The 18,554-nt window shown below is 47.1% G+C and overlaps 6 protein-coding genes and 5 non-coding genes across 11 annotated transcripts; 5 read left to right on the forward strand and 6 right to left on the reverse strand.

Annotated features, from left to right (window-relative positions):
- Positions 1 to 164: 164 nt before the first annotated feature.
- Positions 165 to 1,048, forward strand: P174DRAFT_441783 (uncharacterized protein). The gene has a single exon (XM_024827413.1). The coding sequence runs from the start codon at positions 370 to 372 to the stop codon at positions 670 to 672; it is 303 nt and encodes a 100-aa protein (XP_024683086.1). The 5' UTR covers positions 165 to 369; the 3' UTR covers positions 673 to 1,048.
- Positions 1,049 to 2,008: 960 nt separating this feature from the next.
- P174DRAFT_t99 lies at positions 2,009 to 2,080 on the reverse strand. The gene has a single exon. It is a non-coding gene; the product is annotated as a tRNA-Gln (tRNA).
- Positions 2,081 to 2,154: 74 nt separating this feature from the next.
- P174DRAFT_t98 lies at positions 2,155 to 2,226 on the reverse strand. The gene has a single exon. It is a non-coding gene; the product is annotated as a tRNA-Gln (tRNA).
- Positions 2,227 to 2,866: 640 nt separating this feature from the next.
- Positions 2,867 to 2,938, reverse strand: P174DRAFT_t97. The gene has a single exon. It is a non-coding gene; the product is annotated as a tRNA-Gln (tRNA).
- Positions 2,939 to 3,930: 992 nt separating this feature from the next.
- Positions 3,931 to 4,002, forward strand: P174DRAFT_t88. Its single transcript has one exon. It is a non-coding gene; the product is annotated as a tRNA-Gln (tRNA).
- A 501-nt stretch (positions 4,003 to 4,503) lies between these two features.
- Positions 4,504 to 4,575, forward strand: P174DRAFT_t89. The gene has a single exon. It is a non-coding gene; the product is annotated as a tRNA-Gln (tRNA).
- Positions 4,576 to 4,720: 145 nt separating this feature from the next.
- Positions 4,721 to 7,709, reverse strand: P174DRAFT_512639 (glycerol-3-phosphate dehydrogenase GUT2). The gene is made up of 4 exons (XM_024831895.1): positions 6,836 to 7,709; positions 6,486 to 6,745; positions 5,095 to 6,420; positions 4,721 to 5,042 (listed from the first exon to the last, which is right to left on the reverse strand). Exons 1-4 carry the CDS (start codon positions 7,270 to 7,272, stop codon positions 4,948 to 4,950), a joined length of 2,118 nt encoding a protein of 705 aa, XP_024683087.1. The 5' UTR covers positions 7,273 to 7,709; the 3' UTR covers positions 4,721 to 4,947.
- A 2,508-nt stretch (positions 7,710 to 10,217) lies between these two features.
- P174DRAFT_431410 (cytochrome P450) lies at positions 10,218 to 11,976 on the forward strand (the record flags this gene model as incomplete). The annotated part of the gene is made up of 4 exons (XM_024825693.1): positions 10,218 to 10,586; positions 10,658 to 11,415; positions 11,489 to 11,607; positions 11,672 to 11,976. 4 exons carry the CDS (start codon positions 10,218 to 10,220, stop codon positions 11,974 to 11,976), a joined length of 1,551 nt encoding a protein of 516 aa, XP_024683088.1.
- Positions 11,977 to 13,196: 1,220 nt separating this feature from the next.
- Positions 13,197 to 14,414, reverse strand: P174DRAFT_441788 (DASH complex subunit DAD2). Its single transcript, XM_024827414.1, has 3 exons — positions 14,068 to 14,414; positions 13,856 to 13,915; positions 13,197 to 13,760 (listed from the first exon to the last, which is right to left on the reverse strand). The coding sequence occupies exons 1-3, from the start codon at positions 14,312 to 14,314 to the stop codon at positions 13,624 to 13,626; spliced, it is 444 nt and encodes a 147-aa protein (XP_024683089.1). The 5' UTR covers positions 14,315 to 14,414; the 3' UTR covers positions 13,197 to 13,623.
- Positions 14,415 to 14,811: 397 nt separating this feature from the next.
- Positions 14,812 to 17,247, forward strand: P174DRAFT_460565 (shugoshin family protein; the record flags this gene model as incomplete). Its single annotated transcript, XM_024829902.1, has 4 exons — positions 14,812 to 14,860; positions 14,996 to 15,440; positions 15,498 to 16,024; positions 16,088 to 17,247. 4 exons carry the CDS (start codon positions 14,812 to 14,814, stop codon positions 17,245 to 17,247), a joined length of 2,181 nt encoding a protein of 726 aa, XP_024683090.1.
- A 64-nt stretch (positions 17,248 to 17,311) lies between these two features.
- P174DRAFT_486598 (protein phosphatase 1 regulatory subunit Ypi1p) lies at positions 17,312 to 18,355 on the reverse strand (the record flags this gene model as incomplete). Its single annotated transcript, XM_024830778.1, has 2 exons — positions 17,312 to 17,902; positions 18,118 to 18,355. The coding sequence occupies 2 exons, from the start codon at positions 18,353 to 18,355 to the stop codon at positions 17,625 to 17,627; spliced, it is 516 nt and encodes a 171-aa protein (XP_024683091.1). The 3' UTR covers positions 17,312 to 17,624.
- Positions 18,356 to 18,554: the final 199 nt, after the last annotated feature.

Consider the following 18,554-nt stretch of genomic DNA (forward strand, 5'->3'; position numbering starts at 1 on the left):
TCCCGACTCTCTCAATCCCTTGTAGGAGATTCGATCCACGATTGCTCTCCCTTCTCCACTCTGGCTGCATTAATTTGACAGATTTGGAGGGGGTTTCCCTCGAGTACGCATTTCGCCAGGGATTTCGATCGATATATTTAAATTTCTGGAAATAATCTCTTGCTGCTCTCTGGTGCTTTTTTCTCGTTCTCCTTTCCCTTTTCCTTCGTTCTGTTCTTTTTCCTTCCACTCTGTTTTGTTCCCTCTGTCAATTCTCCGAATTGGTAACCCGGCTACTTGCCAGCGTTTCTATTTCCTTCGAAACGCCTACACGCAAACAGCCCTAGATATCGCCCGAGGTGTCAAGAACCATCACTCAAACTGTGACAAATGGCCAATTCCGCAACTCCTGCAGATCGTTCCAACGTCCGCCAAGCACTGGAGCGTGCCCGTAACTGCGAGCCAGATGCTGTTGATCGAAACACGAGCGCTATACTCGAGACCGCCATCGCGAATCTGTGGCAGAGGATACAGGATGCGCCGGATAGCTATGTGCTGAATGGGGACGAATTTGCATTATTCAACTATTTCCGTGTCAGGTATCGCGGTAACCGGATTGCCCAGTTGGCAGTGGAACGGTTCTGGAACAATTACCGTGGGAATAGCGCAAGCAGTGATGGAAGTAAGACATAGCACTTGCTGTTGTACAAATGGCATCTGGTTTTCAGCGATATGTGGGAAAACCACAGTGTCTTTTTTGGCGTCCTCCGAGGCCATCGTCTTGACCAAGAGGACCACACGCTTCGGTTGCATGTCAAGCCTGGCCCCCTCCATAACTCTCAATGGCTCAGGAGTGAAATCTGACCATCAAAAATCAACGTTTCTGGGGGCAGCCGGCTGTGACATTTGAGCTGTAATCCGCGGGTCCAGGGTTACTGTTTGACCATGCCTAGCTGTGCCTGCGAAACGAGAATTGGGAGCGCTGGACGAAATAACTTCCGTTGGCCGATATTGCCGGGTTTAAACCAGCCTTGGGAACTCCTTCATGTCTTCTGCATATGCCTGTGAAGAGGTCAGCAGGGATGACCGTCCTCTATTTGTGCGGAGAGAATTTTTCTTTGCCGGACGACATTAATCACTTTCATGATCTTCGATTCACGCTCAGCACCATACTTTGACTGAGCCCAATCCCTCTACAAACATTCGGATTTGACTCGATGCAGCTGTGCTGCGAGTTTTTTCGAGTCAAGAGCGGCATTGACCCTCGAATGATATATCTGCAAAACGATCGAAGTATAATAATTTCATTTCTTTTCCATATCAGGTGGTCTTGAACTCGGACTACCACTGCTCAGGCTGGGTCAGCCAGATCGCCAAAATTGTTCGTTGTGCTTGGGCCAGGGCTACCTTCTTTTGCCTCCTCCGTTCCATTCAATATGTTGATCGTGTCAGTGAACTACTGGTCTTATAGACACCAGGTGATCAATTCGCACTCTTAGGAACAGTTATCTGCACAGACTGTGACATCATCCTCTATAATTATCATGACCTAGTTAGGTCGATCAGAGTATCATGACCTACCGAGTCAACTTATGTATGGAATTTGGTGGTTGCAGATTACTTGGTCAAAGCTACTGTTGGTTATAGTTCGATGGACAGACAATCTTGCAACACGAAACTACATGATTGGCCCATACTGCATTAGGAGATACAAAAGAGCAACCTAACTTGATAAGCTTGTAAGTAGACACAAAATTAATCTACTATCACTAGTAACTACCACTGTAAGAACACGGGCCGGATTCTAGATTACCACAAAACTAAAAGGCTGACAATACCGCGAGATGCCTTCATCTCGCGCATCCAGACCTATATAGTAGATCACAGGGTAGACTCCTTACTACCACAGACAGGTCGCTCACATATTAATGTTACTTGACAATTGTACACATGGCATGGGGAAGAATGACACGCAATTTGAAGGAATAAACGAAAAACAAAAAAGTCTTCCTACCAACTGAGGCTTCCCAGGTCGCGCCCGGAATCGAACCAGGATTGCCAGAATCAGAATCTGGAGTGATAACCATTACACTACGCAACCAGAATACGGTGGCTGTACGAAAGTTTTCGACATATGAAACTTTTCAGAGCTGGCAAAAGCAAAAAGAAAAAGTAAGGTCGTGCCCGGAATCGAACCAGGATTGCCAGAATCAGAATCTGGAGTGATAACCATTACACTACACAACCATGCTATTTATAATACACCCAGTCTAAAAAGGCTATATATGGAAATCACATATGGAACGTTCATCAGTTGAATTCAATTTGAGTTAGGTCGCAGTACGAAACTTGTACCTGTTTTGTTGACTGTGTTCAGTTGTTGCCTTCCATTCCTATGGTAAGTAACTATTCAAAGTACTCCGCGTAGAGTATACTAGTACCCCTGGGCGTAACCATGTCAGCAGTAGCATTGTGTATTATATGATACTTCGCCGTGTTCATAATAATTTGTTGCTGCCTGGTTTTCTTACGATTTGCTCCATATCCCATGTCCATTACCTCTGGCCCCCAATTGGAAGTGTACTTCTCATTAAACTGCCTTAGCGAATCTGACCGTACCTATCTTTAGCATGTTTACCGCTAGCAGACTCAGTGGTTGTATAATGCACGGAGGTCCAAAAGCCAGGATGATGTCAATCATATAATTGGACAATCTGGTGATAGTACTAATTTTCTCTGGCTAAATTGACTGGTGGGTTAATGCAAAAAAGCCGCGCAGATAAGCAAGTCAAGCTACTATCAATGAGGATACAGGCCACACCCTTGTGATCTATTGAAAAAACTGAGCAAAGTATAGCGACAATGACAGAATAGGGAGGGAAAAAAAAGGTCGCGCCCGGAATCGAACCAGGATTGCCAGAATCAGAATCTGGAGTGATAACCATTACACTACGCAACCAGAGGACGCGCCAGTGTTCAAAATTATAAATCTATAAAGTATAAGAGCAAGTTCATCTGCAGCCCTCTGGAGAATGGAACACGGAGGCCATGGAACATACCTACAATATCATGTCATAATCCACTCTAGATTTACCCATATACCCTGCCTTGTATCAATCTGGCCCCAGTGCAGATCTTTAATTTTTCAAACTAATCCCTAGTATATGGGCGGGAAAGCTAAAGCTACCTAGCTGCGCATGGCATCTCGAAAGAGTAACCAGGGCTCTAGAAGGAAATAGAAGCAACTGTACTCAGAACTTTTCGAGTGGCAAAACGATTCTGCTTGTAGCTAAGAAATGTAGTTGCTCAACAGGCATCAATGTTGGTTCTGTGTGGTTTCTCTAACAAGTCATGGTATGGCGCATAAGGATGTGACCTCTATGCGGAGTAGTCTACATTTCTTGTACCTAGTTCTAGAAGTTCCAAGTGGATGTTGTAGGACTACCAACCTAGTATCTATTCGAGAGAGCCCATGATGTCTGCATGCCCCCATATAGTATAAATGATAGTGTTTAGGATAATGCCTCTTTCAGATCAGAATGCATTGTTAAGCCACTGAACTTTATATATGAAAGCCAGGCATGATGTGACCCCGTGGTCAAATCATAGTAGGTTTTTTGCCTCAGTTGGGCGGCGCACGATCTCACGTGCAGGTCTTGATGTCTCGCTCAAAGTGTGAGTACTCTAGGACACACCTCTACTGGACAGCAATGCCCCTGTGATTGATGCCCTTTGCTGATTTGGAAGTAAGGGATGGATAGTCTGGAAAGATGTCCAATTGGTGTATAGTACAGGCTGCGTGTTTAACTAGGTACCATCTCCTGTATTCAACGTTGGGGAAAGATACAGGAGTTCATTCGACCAAAACCACGTGTGGGACAGTATCCCATGCATATAATCCAATTTAGAATGCTCCTATATTAAAAGGGGAAAATTCGCACTCACATATTTGGTTGCGTAGTGTAATGGTTATCACTCCAGATTCTGATTCTGGCAATCCTGGTTCGATTCCGGGCGCGACCTTTGTGACCTTATTCAAGTCATCCACATTTGCTTTTTGGTCAATCACTATCTTGATCGTCCCACCCATGCGGCCATGCCTCCAGCATGTAACATTCCAGGATGGCAATAACATATATGTAGCCACCACTATTAAAGTCATATATCAATCTAGTTATGTGAAGGAATTGCCTAACCCTTTAAGCATCTATCACCTCATTAGGGCTCTGGGCAGCTAGTCCATAGTATTAGTATTATTAGAATATCATAACTATGAATCAACAATCCAGGTCATGCTTAAATACCACCAACCCTCGGGGCCCCATGAGACGACGAATGCCTTGGTATCTGCCGGACCATTATTTTGAGAAGATAGTAGTTTACTAAGGAGTAAGTGGTAGTGATAATACCAAGCAGCCTATTAATTTGGTCATTGTAGTTAGGTAGGTATGAGCCGAGGTACTTTTTCGCGGTATATAAGCGGGCTCTTAAGTTAATAAGTCAAGGCGCTTCTCATCAGCAGCAGGTTGTGTAGTGTAATGGTTATCACTCCAGATTCTGATTCTGGCAATCCTGGTTCGATTCCGGGCACGACCTTCTTTTTCTATATTAGTTGTCTTTTTGCTCAACTCGCTACCACTTTCCGGTGGACTTTACAGTCCTGTCAGCAAGCTGTACTTCATACCTGAACGCCGTCTTCAGACACATCTTTTCTTTGTAAGCCTGTCGGGAGCTGCAAATGCTACTCATAGTAGCTGGTTGACGAAAGTAAGGTATACTTCCGTATTACATTTCCAGCGCACTGGCTGCAGCAATGACACACGTGGTGATCCTGTTGAAGCACAGAGAAAAATGGACCGTATCAACATGACAAAGAGCAAAAGTATCAAGGATCTATAGGCACATTGAAAAATGGGACATTTTTGGCATATATTACAAAATCGCGCTCTCTATATATCATTATCATGTCTATTTATTGGCCGGGGACTCAGGGCTGATCAACGGATCAGACGATTTTGAGCTATCCTTGCTCTTATCACCGTTGAGCATGTCTGCTGGTGGCTCTGAAATTTTGATTAGCCTAGCCAACAAAGAGATATTGCATTGGTCACTCACCGGTTCTCGACGATTTCCGCTCCACAAGGTCCAATTCCTTCACCCTGCCTGCCTCGACCTCCGATCTGGACATTCCCAAAAGAGACTTGGGAAGCCCCATTGACGAAAGGAACGAAACCGAGTCCTTCCATTCGACGTCCTTTCGCTTGTCGTCCCAGTTGAGTTCAGCGCCCATCAAGTCGATGATTCCGGGAAGAGCTTCAAGTGCCGCTTCAGCGTTGAGGAAAGCCAACCGGGTTCTGCGCGCAATGACATCAACTGCAGTTTGAGCATATTCGTGGCGGACGGCATAGCGAACTTCACCGTCAATGAACGGATACAACGGCGAGATACGTCGGCCCCGGAGGGGGAAGCGAGCATCTGTGGGAGCAGACAGAGCTGCAACCTGCCATGCGCGGTCGCCATAAGATTCAGTCAGATGCTTGGCCACGTCAGTCTCGAGGCCGAAGTGCTGAATGAGGTTGATAAAGAGAGTCTTGGAGTATCCATGGGCTCCAATCAAGCGGACTTGGTGGGTCTGGCAGCTACCATCAAGTACGGCACCATCGGAGACCAAACCACTTCCACCAACACCACTGATGTCTGGAACCTGAGAAACCGCCCGTGGCTTCAGGCCGAAAACCTTGATCGCCTCGTCCACGGCTTCCTCGGCCATTTGACGGTACGTGGTCCATTTGCCGCCAGCGCAAGTCAACAACCCAGATGGAGAAACGGAGATTAGATGGTTGCGAACCAAGGCTTCGGAGCTCTTGACTTTAGGGTCACGGACCAGCGGGCGGATTCCGGACCAAGCAGCAAGCACATCACTTCGTTCGACATTAATATCTGGGGCCAAGTAGCCGCGAACTTCAGAGAGAATCCAGTTGATGTCCTTCTCAGAAGGTTCGGGCTGGGTCGTGATCTCCGTCGGCTGATCTGTCGTACCGGCTATAGTGTTGCCCTGCCACGGAAGAAAGAAGATGACGCGTCCATCGGAAGTAGACGGATCAATGAGGCCCATTTTCGAGGGGCTGTAGTAACCCGGAAGGATGACGTGAACGCCAGCACTGGGAGCTACAATCTCTTTGACATCGGGCTCGTCCATTTTCCGGATTGAATCAGTGAATGGACCAGTGGCGTTGATAATCCCCTTAGCTCTGACCGTGAATTCCTCTGCCTCTTGACCATTCTTTCCCGGAATCAAGTCCTTCACGCGGGCCCCATTCAACTTTCCTGATTCATCTTTGGTTAAGCCGGTAACCTGCATGTGGTTGACGACTGTGCTTCCGTACAAAGCTGCAGTCATTGCTAGAGACACGTTCATCCGAGAATCATTGTGCGCTCCATCTGCAGGACATTAGCATGTAGCTCGCCAAACGCAAGCATCAGATGTGGCGTGGGTTGACACATACCATAGTAAACCATCGCACCGACGAGGTTGTCCCTTCTCAACATGGGGAACGCATCAATGGCTTTGCTCTTGGTGAGAAAATATGAGCTCTCTATCCCTTCGGAGCCGGCCAACCAGTCATAGGCCTTTGTACCGGCCCAGAAGTAAGGCGCTTGCCACCATTTTTGCACTGGCACCATGATAGGAAGCCAACTGGAGAGATGGGGCGCTGTATTCAAAAAGTATTTGCGCTCTCTCAATGCCTCCTTCACAAGTTTATATCTGCAATCGAGCCAAAGACGTTAGTGGCTAATAGAGCCAAGTTGTGGACCTCTGCTGGTCATTTTGTGGGTGCATTGAGGGGGTGCTTACTGATTATAATCCAGCTCCCACACAGCCTTCTCGAGATATCGAACCCCGCCGTGTACAAGTTTTGTACTCTTGCTGCTAGTGCCGGCGCTAAAGTCATCTCTTTCCACAACAGCTACTTTCAGACCTCGAGTTGCGGCGTCAAGCGCTATTCCCGAGCCGGTAGCGCCGCCGCCGATAACGAGAAGGTCGTATTCATCATCGTTGCCAGAAGAACTCCGTTTGAGGTCTTCAATCTGCTCTAGCCGCGATTTTATCGCAGGGAAGCTGGGAGGGACAAGCTTCCCTTCATGGTAGCCAGGCGGTGGTACGGCGGGCGCTTCCGAGCCAGGAATATTGCGAGGGCGATATGAGATGTAGAGGACACCAGCTCCTGTTGCTGCCGCAGCAGATGTGTAGAGCAGAGGTCTCAGAAACTTGCGAGAGTGACGAGCGGCCATAATATGTGAATGGATCTATAAAACCTATATTTCGGCTTGCAGATCGGCAGTCGAGAATGATCGGTAGTTGCGACTTGGTCCAATGCGCGAGATCAAACTTCCGATTCGCTTAGATAGATGGATTAGTTGGCAGGTCACAGCAAAAGAAGGGCGTCAGAGTAAGTATGCAGGGTCGCAAAATGAAGTGTATGGAGTACGGCTGTACAGGGCTAGCAACGGGGTTGGTAGTGGGGAAATGGACACAAGCGATGACAAAACCAGACACTTGAGAGTGGATATGAATAAGAGGGCATCGTAGAAGGGGATTACAGACTGCAATACATACCTATACTATAAAACTAGGAACTGTGAGTTGGGCGAGGGGGGAAGAGGAAAGGCGGAGAGGAAGGCTCAAGAGAGAGAAGAGGTATAAAGAAGATGATGGGATAGATTGAGACTTTGACAATATGTGACGGTAATAGATACTCCGTTCTCCTTGACCATAAGTACCTTAATCTGTTCGAATGCCAGTCACGTAGGCGGTGAGATCTTTGAAAAGTTAGCTGGAAGGAACCAGTATTCGGACCTAGGGACAAGAACTACGGAGTACTACGCTAATAATAAATCTCACGAGCCTTGCAGATAGAGTAGCACCTATTAATTGATAATATAATATAGGTAATAAAACGCAGAATAAAAAGAAAAAATCTACAAGAAAACAATAACAACGACAGAATGAAATGACTACCTTAAGGCACCCTACCTACTTATGGTATGCACCACGAAGGGCAAGCACCTCAACCTCTAGAAGGTACGTACTTTTAAGTAGACGCGGTATACGGAGTAAAAGTCGGCCTACCTGTCATTAGCAATAAAAGTGTTGGATTCTGTGCAATGAGCTGCTCCGGGTAACTTTCTCTCTTCCGAATGCGTCATAAAGCCTACGGAGCATGAGTTACCTAAAGTGAAAGATCCCGCGGGTACCTTACCTTACCTACGTAGTTTCCACTGGCCAGTCGCCGGTCGCCACAGCCCATAACAGGGAATGAAGGATTGGACTGGAGGAATGATCAAAGACAGAATGGGGTTGGACCACAATGACGGTGTCACTGCGCATATGAGTATTGTCCCACCAATTAGAATCTCGGCAGTTCCCGGCGTGGGTTGAGCTAACCCACTAATCCGGACGTCGTTCCCGAGCTGATTGCCGGCATGTGACCAGCAAAGTTTTGTGGTCTAAGGTAGCTGATCGACTAGGCTAGACTATGTGCCTTGGGAGACTGATGGACTACTAGATCCTTTTACGGAGCACTAATCTCCTAGCTTAACTGTCCTGTAGGTGGTAGATAGTTGCTAACTTAATATGGCCAGATAGTTTCCTCTGCTATCTGTGCTATGGTTGTCGGCAAATGTACTTGGAGAGGATACTCCGGAGTACATACTACTCCGTAGAGGTACGTTGACCTGGAATTCTGAGTGGTGATGGGGATTATTATTATATCATACCCAAATCCGGTTTCAGATATCTGAATACGTAGTAACATGTCTTACCTAACTAGTAACTCATAAGATGCCCCGGTTCAACAGTATTCCTGTCCTCTGTCGGGAAACCCCCAGTAGACAAGAAATCGAGGTAGCGTTAAGTAATAAGTTCAAACGGCAAGACACGGATCAACTTCCAATATTTCAAATTTCTCGACTCGATGAGTATCATCTATCTACCCTTGAAGTCGAATCAAACCGCCAAGAAAAGAGTTTTTGATAATGGAATATCGGTATTAGCTCCTAAGGGTTCTTTTCATTGACACGAGAAAGAGCCGCGAATAGTAATGCTCCCCGTTTATTCCGGTCTTAATTCCAAAATAATGCATGTCTGGCTTCCCTTCAACCTCTAGAATTTTAATGCCTTAACTCAATCAATGGTGATTTGACGATAAGTAAAGAAGATTGAAGGCTCCGTCTCTGTAGGCCGCCGTGCCGTGCCCTACGGCCCACCATACCTATGATTAAAAAGAAGTTAGGTAGGGAATATCCCACTACCTACTTTAGTACTTCATAGTTCGTACAGAGTACTGCTAGAATGAGTCTAGATAGTCCAGACTCGAGACCTACAATAATCCTAACTAAGATGTCCCTAGCCGGGAAAAGCACCAACAACCTTACCTTAATGGCCACGGTCATGTGTGCGTGAGGCTTAAGGCTTCCTGGTTATTTTTCCGCCAATCAATTGGACCACAAAAGCCATGCATTCGTACTTCGATTCTCTGAGGAGATCTATCAAGAGTGCAGAGTACTCTCTTCTCTGTCACAAGTCACAACCAACATCTCACATGGTTCCTGAATATTACCATCGTGATATTCAATTTCTTGGCTCGGTAGAGTGCATCTAGCAGCATGTCACTTTCCCTAGCACCCTACTGGTGCTTGTGTTTTTGGACGTGTGGTTTTCCTATTTGCGTGCACTTGGTCGAGGAACACCGGCGTTCAAACGAGCATGGCGACGTTCTCAACATTTTGACATATGTCGATGGGCTTGATTCGGGGAAGTGGACTTATGAGCTCCTGGAGGCTCGGAATTTATGTAGAGGGGACGCGTGGGTTATTGATTGTTGATTCGTTGCCTACCAACGGAGCTGTAAACATGGCGGAATTGTTCCGGGGGCGGAATCCTCGGCAACACCAGCCATCCCCCACACGCAACGAGTGAAGCCCTGCAGTGCATTATTGAAACTTGGGCATGCTACCCCCGGCTTCTGTCTGACTAGAAAATGCGGGGTGAGAATCGATGTGTGTTGACTGTCACATACATTAGAGGGAGCGGAAATGTTCCTCTCGGTATGAGAGACCAAACAGTTCAGTTGCAGGAGTTAGACGTCTGCCCTATATTACATCAGGGGTGAGACGGACATTCCCTCTATTACCTTTTAACCATGGTCAAATGAGTTTCTGTTGGACTTTACTTCATCATGGCGATAGCAGCAGCAGTGTCCTCATTGCAACAAAACATCCTTCGACACCCTCTCCAGTCTCTGGCCGTAACAGCACTGGTTGTACCGATAATTTATATCATCATAAATGAGTTTATTCGTGCATCTGCTCGCGTACCAGGATTCAAGGGTCCCCGCGGTCTCCCTTTAATCGGAAACCTGGCACAAATTCGCAAAAATGCGGCTGAACAGTACCGTCTATGGTCAAAGACCTACGGGCACGTCTACCAGATTCAACTGGGTAATATACCCGTCATAGTCGTCAACTCGGCTGCCGCAGCAAAGATACTTTTCGGCCAAAATGCGCAAGCCCTCAGCTCAAGACCCGAGTTCTATACTTTCCACAGAGTAAGTGAAAGATCATATCCTGCCTTCCCTAACTTGGTCTCTCCGAGAGCCTGGAGTAACGTCTCGAATAGATTGTTTCGAACACCGCTGGAACGACAATCGGAACTTCTCCCTATAGTGAGTCTCTGAAAAGGAGAAGAAAGGGCGCTGCATCAGCTCTCAACCGGCCGTCGGTCGAGTCTTACGTGTCACACTTGGATGTGGAGACAAAAGCGTTTGTGGCAGAGCTTCTTAAATATGGAAATGGCGGGAAGACACCTGTGGATCCTATGGCAATGATCCAGCGTCTCAGTCTGAGTTTATCCTTGACGCTTAATTGGGGAGTGCGAGTGGCATCACAAGAGGAAGATCTGTTCGATGAGATTACGCATGTGGAGGAGGAGATCAGCAGATTTAGGAGCACCACGGGCAATTTGCAGGACTACATTCCCCTCTTGCGGCTGAACCCCTTCAGCACCAACTCGAGGAAAGCGAAAGAGATGAGAGACCGGCGTGACAGATATCTTAATGCGCTTAACCGGGACCTGGATGACCGGATGGAGAAAGGCATTCACAAGCCTTGCATTCAAGCCAACGTTATCCTCGACAAGGAAGCAAAATTGAATAAAGAAGAACTCATCTCTATCAGCTTGACTATGCTCTCCGGAGGCCTTGACACTATTACCACACTCGTGGCTTGGAGTTTTTGTCTACTGTCTCGTCGCCCTGATATCCAGAAGAAGGCGGAACAAGCGATCCAAGACATGTTCAGCCAGGATGAGCCCTTGTGCGATGCCCAAGATGACCAGAAGTGCGCATACGTCGCTGCACTCGTGAGGGAATGCCTGAGGTCCGAGATCCCGTTCTTTTAACTGAGCCTTCGGTTTTCTCTCCACCTGAAAATTCTGACTGAGAATTTACAGATATTATACCGTCCTTCGTCTTGCGCTTCCGCGGACCTCTATCAAAGACATCACTTACGACGGCAAGGTCATTCCGAAGGGCACAGTCTTCTTTCTGAATTCTTGGGCTTGTAATATGGGTAGGAGCTCACTCATTATTGATTTTTTTCGCCTTGGCTGTTGACGCTGACGAGTACGCACTAGACCCCGAAGTGTGGAGCGATCCCGAGGAATTCAGACCGGAGAGATGGTTTGAACAACCAGATGCACCCATGCTGACCTATGGCATCGGCTATCGCATGTGCGCCGGCTCACTACTCGCTAACCGTGAATTGTACCTGGTCTTCATGCGCACTCTGAACAGTTTCTATATCGAACCACATGACGACGTTGACTGGCACCCCATTAATGGGAACTCGGACCCCACAAGTCTGGTCGCGATTCCCAAGAAATACAAGGTCCGCTTTGTTCCAAAAAATGAGCAAGCCCTTACACAAGCCTTGGCTTAACGGCACCAGGCGGCGTTGTTATATTTTCTTGCGAGTCTAAACTCCTTTGACCAACGGAAAACAGTGGCTCTGAATGTAGAAGCGTATAGGGACATTTTCAGCTACTCCCTGCGATTAAGTGGTTCTTCTAAATATAGTAACAGAGACTGTGAGATGATATCCCTAACATGACTCGTCCCGATGTTGTCCGGCTAGACGCCCTCTATTTTCCTTCAACCAGACTTTTTCTACATCGGTTAAGCTTTATATGATTATACTGACTATAGCGTGTACGCAAGTTTTGAAGTGCTGAGACGTGCGTGGAGGTAGCAATAATTTATATATCATCTCATCGTCACCTCTCTTGCAGAACTTGATGAAGAATATAGTCTAGGAGGATCGAACAAATGGCAACTAGGCATATATGCTGCATGCATGAAGGAGGCGTATCTCAGCTAAATAGGCCAGTCTTCATGATGAAGAATTGGACCGCTCAACTCATGGTTCGTATCAAATCCGTTCTGGATGTCGCCCCGTCGCAGCAAGATAAACCGAGATTGAGCTGAAGGTAGCGTTGAGGAGGACAATTGAATCGGTATCATGTACGATGCATTCTGTGGAGAGTGTATTTATAATCGCAATACAAACCTTCGCTTAAGAACTAAGAGGGGAACTCGAAGGCTGTGCAGAGAGGTCAGCAGTATGGGGATTGACTAGTTAGCCCTGCTAACTAAGTAGAAATATCGTCAAGCTAGTGATTAGAGGAAATTGCGCTCTATATGATATTGTAAATGGCAAAATGTCTGGGACCGCCGCCCGCTGCAACCAAAACTAGCATGGTGGTTAGGTAGACGTGTGACGAGATCTGAAATAATCACTTACCAGCAGCTGATGTTTGATGAGAAGTATAATGGGAAAGAAACGGTGCTGGTATCAAGGAGGATACCTACCTATGACAGACACTCGACGAAATCTCCTGGATCTTCCAAGTGCCATCTACTTATAACAGATTAGGCGGTTAATCAATGTGCATTGCGTGTTCTCAGTGAGTTATTTGCTCTTCAGAGAATTTTCAAGGGAACTCCCCCCCCCTTCTCTGTGAGCCAGGCATAGCCCAACTGTCAGTACTTGACATTTCGCAGATATCACCATCTGTAGACGGTGATAGGGCGAATCTGCCATCGGTTTAAAAGGCGTAACGGACTGTGACCATAGACAGCCTATCATAGGGGCAAACAGCATCAGGATTGACCTCCAGTCATACATATGCTCATGACTATACCTAGCTATGGGCGAACCGGCAGACATTACCTGCAAGTCCGGGGTCCATCTGGATTAAAACCTCAGTCGCACTGAGGATGTGTCATGCAAAAACACGAAAAGTCCAGCTTGCCGCCCTTGGAGCTTAATGCACCAGTAATATACCAGAAACTAAATAGTAGTCTGGTGCAGACATAAATGAGATTCCCTGTCAACCATCCAAGTCCATCAAACATGATACTTCTGAAACCCCTGGCATTAGCCAGTCTTCTTTTTGGAGGCATCAAGCTCCGAGATCGACGGTGACATTGCCAATGACAGGAACATCATCAATATCCGGAATGCCTCATCCACATGTTAGGAGAAACCGCCAGGAGTACGGTCATGTGGGAGAGATAATTGCATGTCTCAGTCCTGCGGCCTTTCTCGTTCTTCCACGGGAATTCGCACCAGGGTTGCCGGCAGACGGCGCTCAACCATTAAGTTATGGTCAGTCTCAACGCTTGAGGATTCATCTTTTGTGCTTATGGAAGCTGCAGCTTTTGCTATGTTGGCATGCAACATCAGTGATTTTTGTTGAAACAAGTTCATGGGGAAATAACGATGAGCGCCGCGAGACTCCAAAACATGCCGAACTTACTCGAAGCCATACCGATAGCCCGTATAACGTTGTCCCAATTTGCAAGTACGCAGGCCACAGCTGAAAGTCAGAAATTTGCTCAAGTCAGTGATTGTATGCAATCGTATCCGACTTTTCTCTTTTTGTTCAGTGATAGTGCAAAATTTCGCAAACCTCAATATTGTGCAAAAGCCGTGGAAGAATGCAGAAAGAGGAACAACGAGGCAGCGAACCTTCTGTACCATCTTTTAATGTACCTATCTTCGTCTCTAAGACCTGCATTTGCATCGCCATGACGCCACTTAGATCCCGCAGCCGCATCAAATTCTCGAGCTCGGCTTTCTTGGAGACAATGCGAGACGATAGAGCAAAAGACTGCTGGTGTGAGATGGCATTATGATTGCTCTGTTGACGAATTGACGATGATGTTGATGTGCTGGCCAAAACTGCGGAAGTAGGACGCGACGATGAATACGCCATGACACCTGTGAGATCAGTGCAGTCTGTGCTTTGTACAAGCCACGTGTGTCAATTGCCCAAAGGAAAAAAAAAAGAGAGAAAGAAAAGAAGAAGAGATACTCTAAATGCTCTGATTATTAGATTCAGTTGATGAATTTAGAGAGCAAACAACAAAGCCCATACAAATGGCTAAGATAAGCCTAGGTAGTTTTGCTTGTGCCTTCCCCTTGTCCCCACTTTACTAGGCCCTATGTGGACAAACATCAACAACGGGACTTCGCTCACACTACCGCCAACCATGAACCACAAATCTTGTTTACATTTCGCATCCGCTCCGTGGTAGAGCATAGACTACATACTGTGCCCATTGCGCCCCGGGCCTGACAGAGTTATAAACAAACCCAGATTTAATTATCTGGCTTTATCTACAACCTTTCAGCTATCCTTCTCCTCTCCGCAAGATCAAGTCTCCAGTAACTGGACAGGAGGCATTCCACTTGGCATGAACTTTCAGAAACATGGCTCGATTGAATGAATCTACGGCTCCAACAGAGCCCATTGATATCCGTAAGCTGCTCTCACTGTCCTATCCTTATCCAGTTTCCTCTCGCCAATGCCCGCCCTTGTCCCTCCCTGATTCCTTGTGTCTCTCACCGTAGCTCTCTTGGGGTCCTTAATTGATTACTTGTGTGTCAATATTAGTGAAGCGACGATTTGTGCGGCAGAACCGCGAGATTGCCCGTGTCAATTCAATACAATCCCTTCGCATTCGCACTCTTGAATCTGATGTTTCCAATTTGCTCGCGGAGAATGTTTCCCTACGGGAGCAGGTCATAATGCTGAGTCAAGAGTTGGAGAGGTTTGAATCGGCCAAACCGCTCCACGATGGTGTCTATGATATCAAAACGAGATTAGACGACAAGTTAGCAGAGTTAGGCAATCTCGTGAACGAGTTGGGCACATTACCACGCAGGTTGGGCAAGTCCTGTGATGACAGATTGGGCGTCGGAGGTCTCGGGCAACTCAAACTATTGAGATGCGAACCCACATACAAGAAACCTGACCCTGAGAACAACCAGGTTTGTAAGGAACAGGGAGGTCTACCGGTAATTCTCGAAGACAAATGCTACCCGCGAGAAAGCCTTGAGTAAGTACTGGTCGAAAATCTCATTACACATAGTTATTTTGTGCTTAGCAACATCAGGTCGCAGGAAATACGACACCTGATCGATTCTGGTCGTGAGATCTGTACGGCGTCAGACCCAGCGGAGGCACCATCGCCACTATCGACAATCAAGCGTCGAGAGTCTACCCCACAAGCTTCTGAGAAAGATCTTGAAAATATCGAAACACTTGGCGTTGATGAGAGGTTGGACGACGAAACGTTGTTCTCGAAGTTAATGACAAGGAAGAGACAAAAGCCAGATCCTTCCGCCTCGAACGATATCTCACCAACATCGGGCCGGCCCTCAATCACTGAGCTGGATGAGACAATATCTCCAAGGAGGGCTGGGCAAAAGAGGAAATTTGGTGCAGATCATGAAGACGAATACCTCTTGACCAGTATAGGCGATGATGATTTCCAATACAGTCGGCCACGCCACTCTTCGCTCGGGAAAGACGAAGGACGTGTGTCTACCCGTAGGAGGAATCCGCTACTGCGAGAGGACACGCAGCCGAAGCAGGATTCTGGTACTCACAAAGCAACTCAACGCAAAGCTCTTGAACCAAGTATGGAAACTCCCTTATGGTTGAAAAGCAGCATGAACGGCTCGTTAACTGTATGAATCACAGAGAATGGCAACCTTAGTATCACCTCCCCAGACGAACACCCCCCTACCACAGCCCATGATGGCATGCGCAAGAAATCGCAAAGACAGAAAGGGCCTCTCAATCCAGTAGAGCCCGGAGAAGAATTAATATGCCAGCAACAGGGTAGCTTTGTTGGGAATTTCTCCAGCCAATGTTCAAATGAGAATGAGCGAAAAGAAACCAATCCTCACGATATAGTCGTGCTTCCAAACAAGGAGGCACAGAAATCAGAATCATTGTCCCCTGCAAAAAGTGTATCTATATTTCAAGGTGGCTCTGGAACGACTTCTTCATTGTTAAACGCCCCTCCGTCACGTCCGTCAAGACGTCAAAGATCTGTCGTGAGCTATGCGGAACCAAACCTGAGAGACAAAATGCGTCGACCCACAAACGAATTTGTTCCCGCTGTCGGGGGGAAGAGGCTGAGCAAGACATCGAACACAGCTACGCTTCCCGACTCTACAGATGAGGGAGACGCGGGGTTACAGACCGATATCAGCCGAGCAAAGAAACCGGAGAGTTCGCCAGGGACGACGCGGGACCGCATATCAATATTGGAAAAGGCTTCGGGTAACACATCACGTTCTCCCGTAAACATGGTTTCTCTCAGAAAAAAGAAGAACATCCTGGCGAAGATTGTGACCGCTGACGAAGAGGATCATGATACTCTACAAAACGAGCTCTCATCGGGCGCTAGTGAGAGACCCAACTACTCTGTTGAAAACAGCAAGCCCAGAGGATACGAGGACCAGAATACGCTCCGCATTTCAAATGCCGGGAGAAACAATGAGCTGGACTCACAATCTACAGATGATACTGACTCCTCGCAAAGACATGTTGTTGAAGAAGAATCAGAGCCAACTCCTGGTAGACGCAAACAGCCCCGACGCCACTCTTCACACCTTAAAACATCCACCCAGCATACCCAAGGCGAATTAAGGACGGTCCTGCATTCGACTCGGAAGTCGTCGACATGGGGTGCTCCTTCTGAGGTACCGAGGCCAACGATGCCGGCCGAGAACGCTGACACCGATAGCGCAGTACTGGATGAAGAAACGAGATCAAATTCAAACGCAATGGTGGGAGGACGGTTGAAACGTGGGCCTCGGGCGGTCGCACGAAGAAAAAGTATGATGCTATGAATCAGCTATTTCATGGGCCGGCACGAATCTTGACAATATAACGTCCGATCGAACACTGATTTTGCGGCGATTGATTCTAGCTCAGTCTAGATTCCGCTGACAAGACCTATGGCAAACACCACACGAATTCCATGTTCATAGTTCGTAATCTTGCTCCATTTCTTTCTGTCTTCGTTTTCTTTCCATTGACGGTGAGAATATGGAACGGAGTCAATCCAGACAGAGGTCTGCACTTTGTAGCCCACTCGCCTGTCCTCCCGGAGTGACTCTTTCAGGTCAATGGTGTCAAGTGTTATTGCATACCACAACGTCCAGCGCGACGACATTGACTTATATGCCGCGGTATTTGCAGATGAGGAGTGAAGTTGATGCATGGGTTACAGCCCCGTATTTCTGGGCTGGCCCTTTACTTTTGGCATTTTTTCGTACGCATTCGGACTTGGCTTCCTCTTCCCATTTCTCCTGGCATGGCGCTTTCTGCAGGAGGGGGTACGTCCTCGATTCAATGACGGATTTGACGGAGATTGACTCGCATCTTGTGCATTTTGTTTGTGGTTCTGTGCGCGGCCTATCGGATCACGGCAATCTACATCGTTGTCACTTTCCGACTCGGAGGAACTCGATGTCGAATCTTCAGACTCCGAACTGCTTTCCCCTACAGGCCGAGGTTTGTGGTAGATGCAACATACTGTATGGGTTAAAGACGACCCGACATTATCGTAATTAGCATCCAATCTGAACCGCATGGAAGACGATGCAAGTGATGGCGAAAACAGACTTGGAAATAAACAGGAAAGAGTAGAAGAAGAGACAGGGAAAGTAAGCAGATGGTTGCTGACGGCTTCTATGGCCTATTCCAAATTCGCTTACCTTTTGAGCTCTTTTTACCCATTCCCTCGTTGTCTACGACATCTTCAGTCCATCTTATATGTCGTCCTGGAGTTGCGTCCTCAATCTGGTCTGTGGCGATACTGTCATTCTCGGCTCTCAATCTCAGTGTGCCTGAAATACGGACAGAGGAATGGTTCTCTTGTGGGACGGCTGGGGATAGCAACTGAATATGAGAGCTGGATGCTGTATTTGAGGGTACCTGTCTAGTGCGTGACATTATTCATATATATCGGTCAAACCTCTTATTTGAGTAGTGGGGTTGAAATAAGGGGTCTGCAATAATAATTATACCTCTCTATGAAAGTCTTGTGGGGCTAATCCCTCGCCGCTTTTATCCTACTTCAACTGATTTACTAGAGGTACTCCTGCAGACATGTTTTCCAGTACCAGAGGTATACAGTATCCACATTAGTATG

Source organism: Aspergillus novofumigatus, assembly GCF_002847465.1.
Source record: "Aspergillus novofumigatus IBT 16806 chromosome Unknown P174scaffold_4, whole genome shotgun sequence".
NCBI lineage: Eukaryota > Fungi > Ascomycota > Eurotiomycetes > Eurotiales > Aspergillaceae > Aspergillus > Aspergillus novofumigatus.

Bases quoted from the DNA above. Each gene is read 5' to 3' on its own strand.
- P174DRAFT_441783 (XM_024827413.1), top strand. From the start codon at position 370: ATGGCCAATTCCGCAACTCCTGCAGATCGTTCCAACGTCCGCCAAGCA.
- P174DRAFT_441788 (XM_024827414.1), bottom strand. From the start codon at position 14,314: ATGGCGTATTCATCGTCGCGTCCTACTTCCGCAGTTTTGGCCAGCACA. The intron at 13,916-14,067 runs GTTCGCTGCCTC...TCTGACTTTCAG, and splicing joins ATTAAAAGATGGTACAGAAG to CTGTGGCCTGCGTACTTGCA. The intron at 13,761-13,855 runs GTAAGTTCGGCA...ATGCCAACATAG, and splicing joins GGCTATCGGTATGGCTTCGA to CAAAAGCTGCAGCTTCCATA.
- P174DRAFT_512639 (XM_024831895.1), bottom strand. From the start codon at position 7,272: ATGGCCGCTCGTCACTCTCGCAAGTTTCTGAGACCTCTGCTCTACACA. The intron at 6,421-6,485 runs GTATGTGTCAAC...AATGTCCTGCAG, and splicing joins CGGTGCGATGGTTTACTATG to ATGGAGCGCACAATGATTCT. The intron at 5,043-5,094 runs GTGAGTGACCAA...TCAAAATTTCAG, and splicing joins GCGGAAATCGTCGAGAACCG to AGCCACCAGCAGACATGCTC.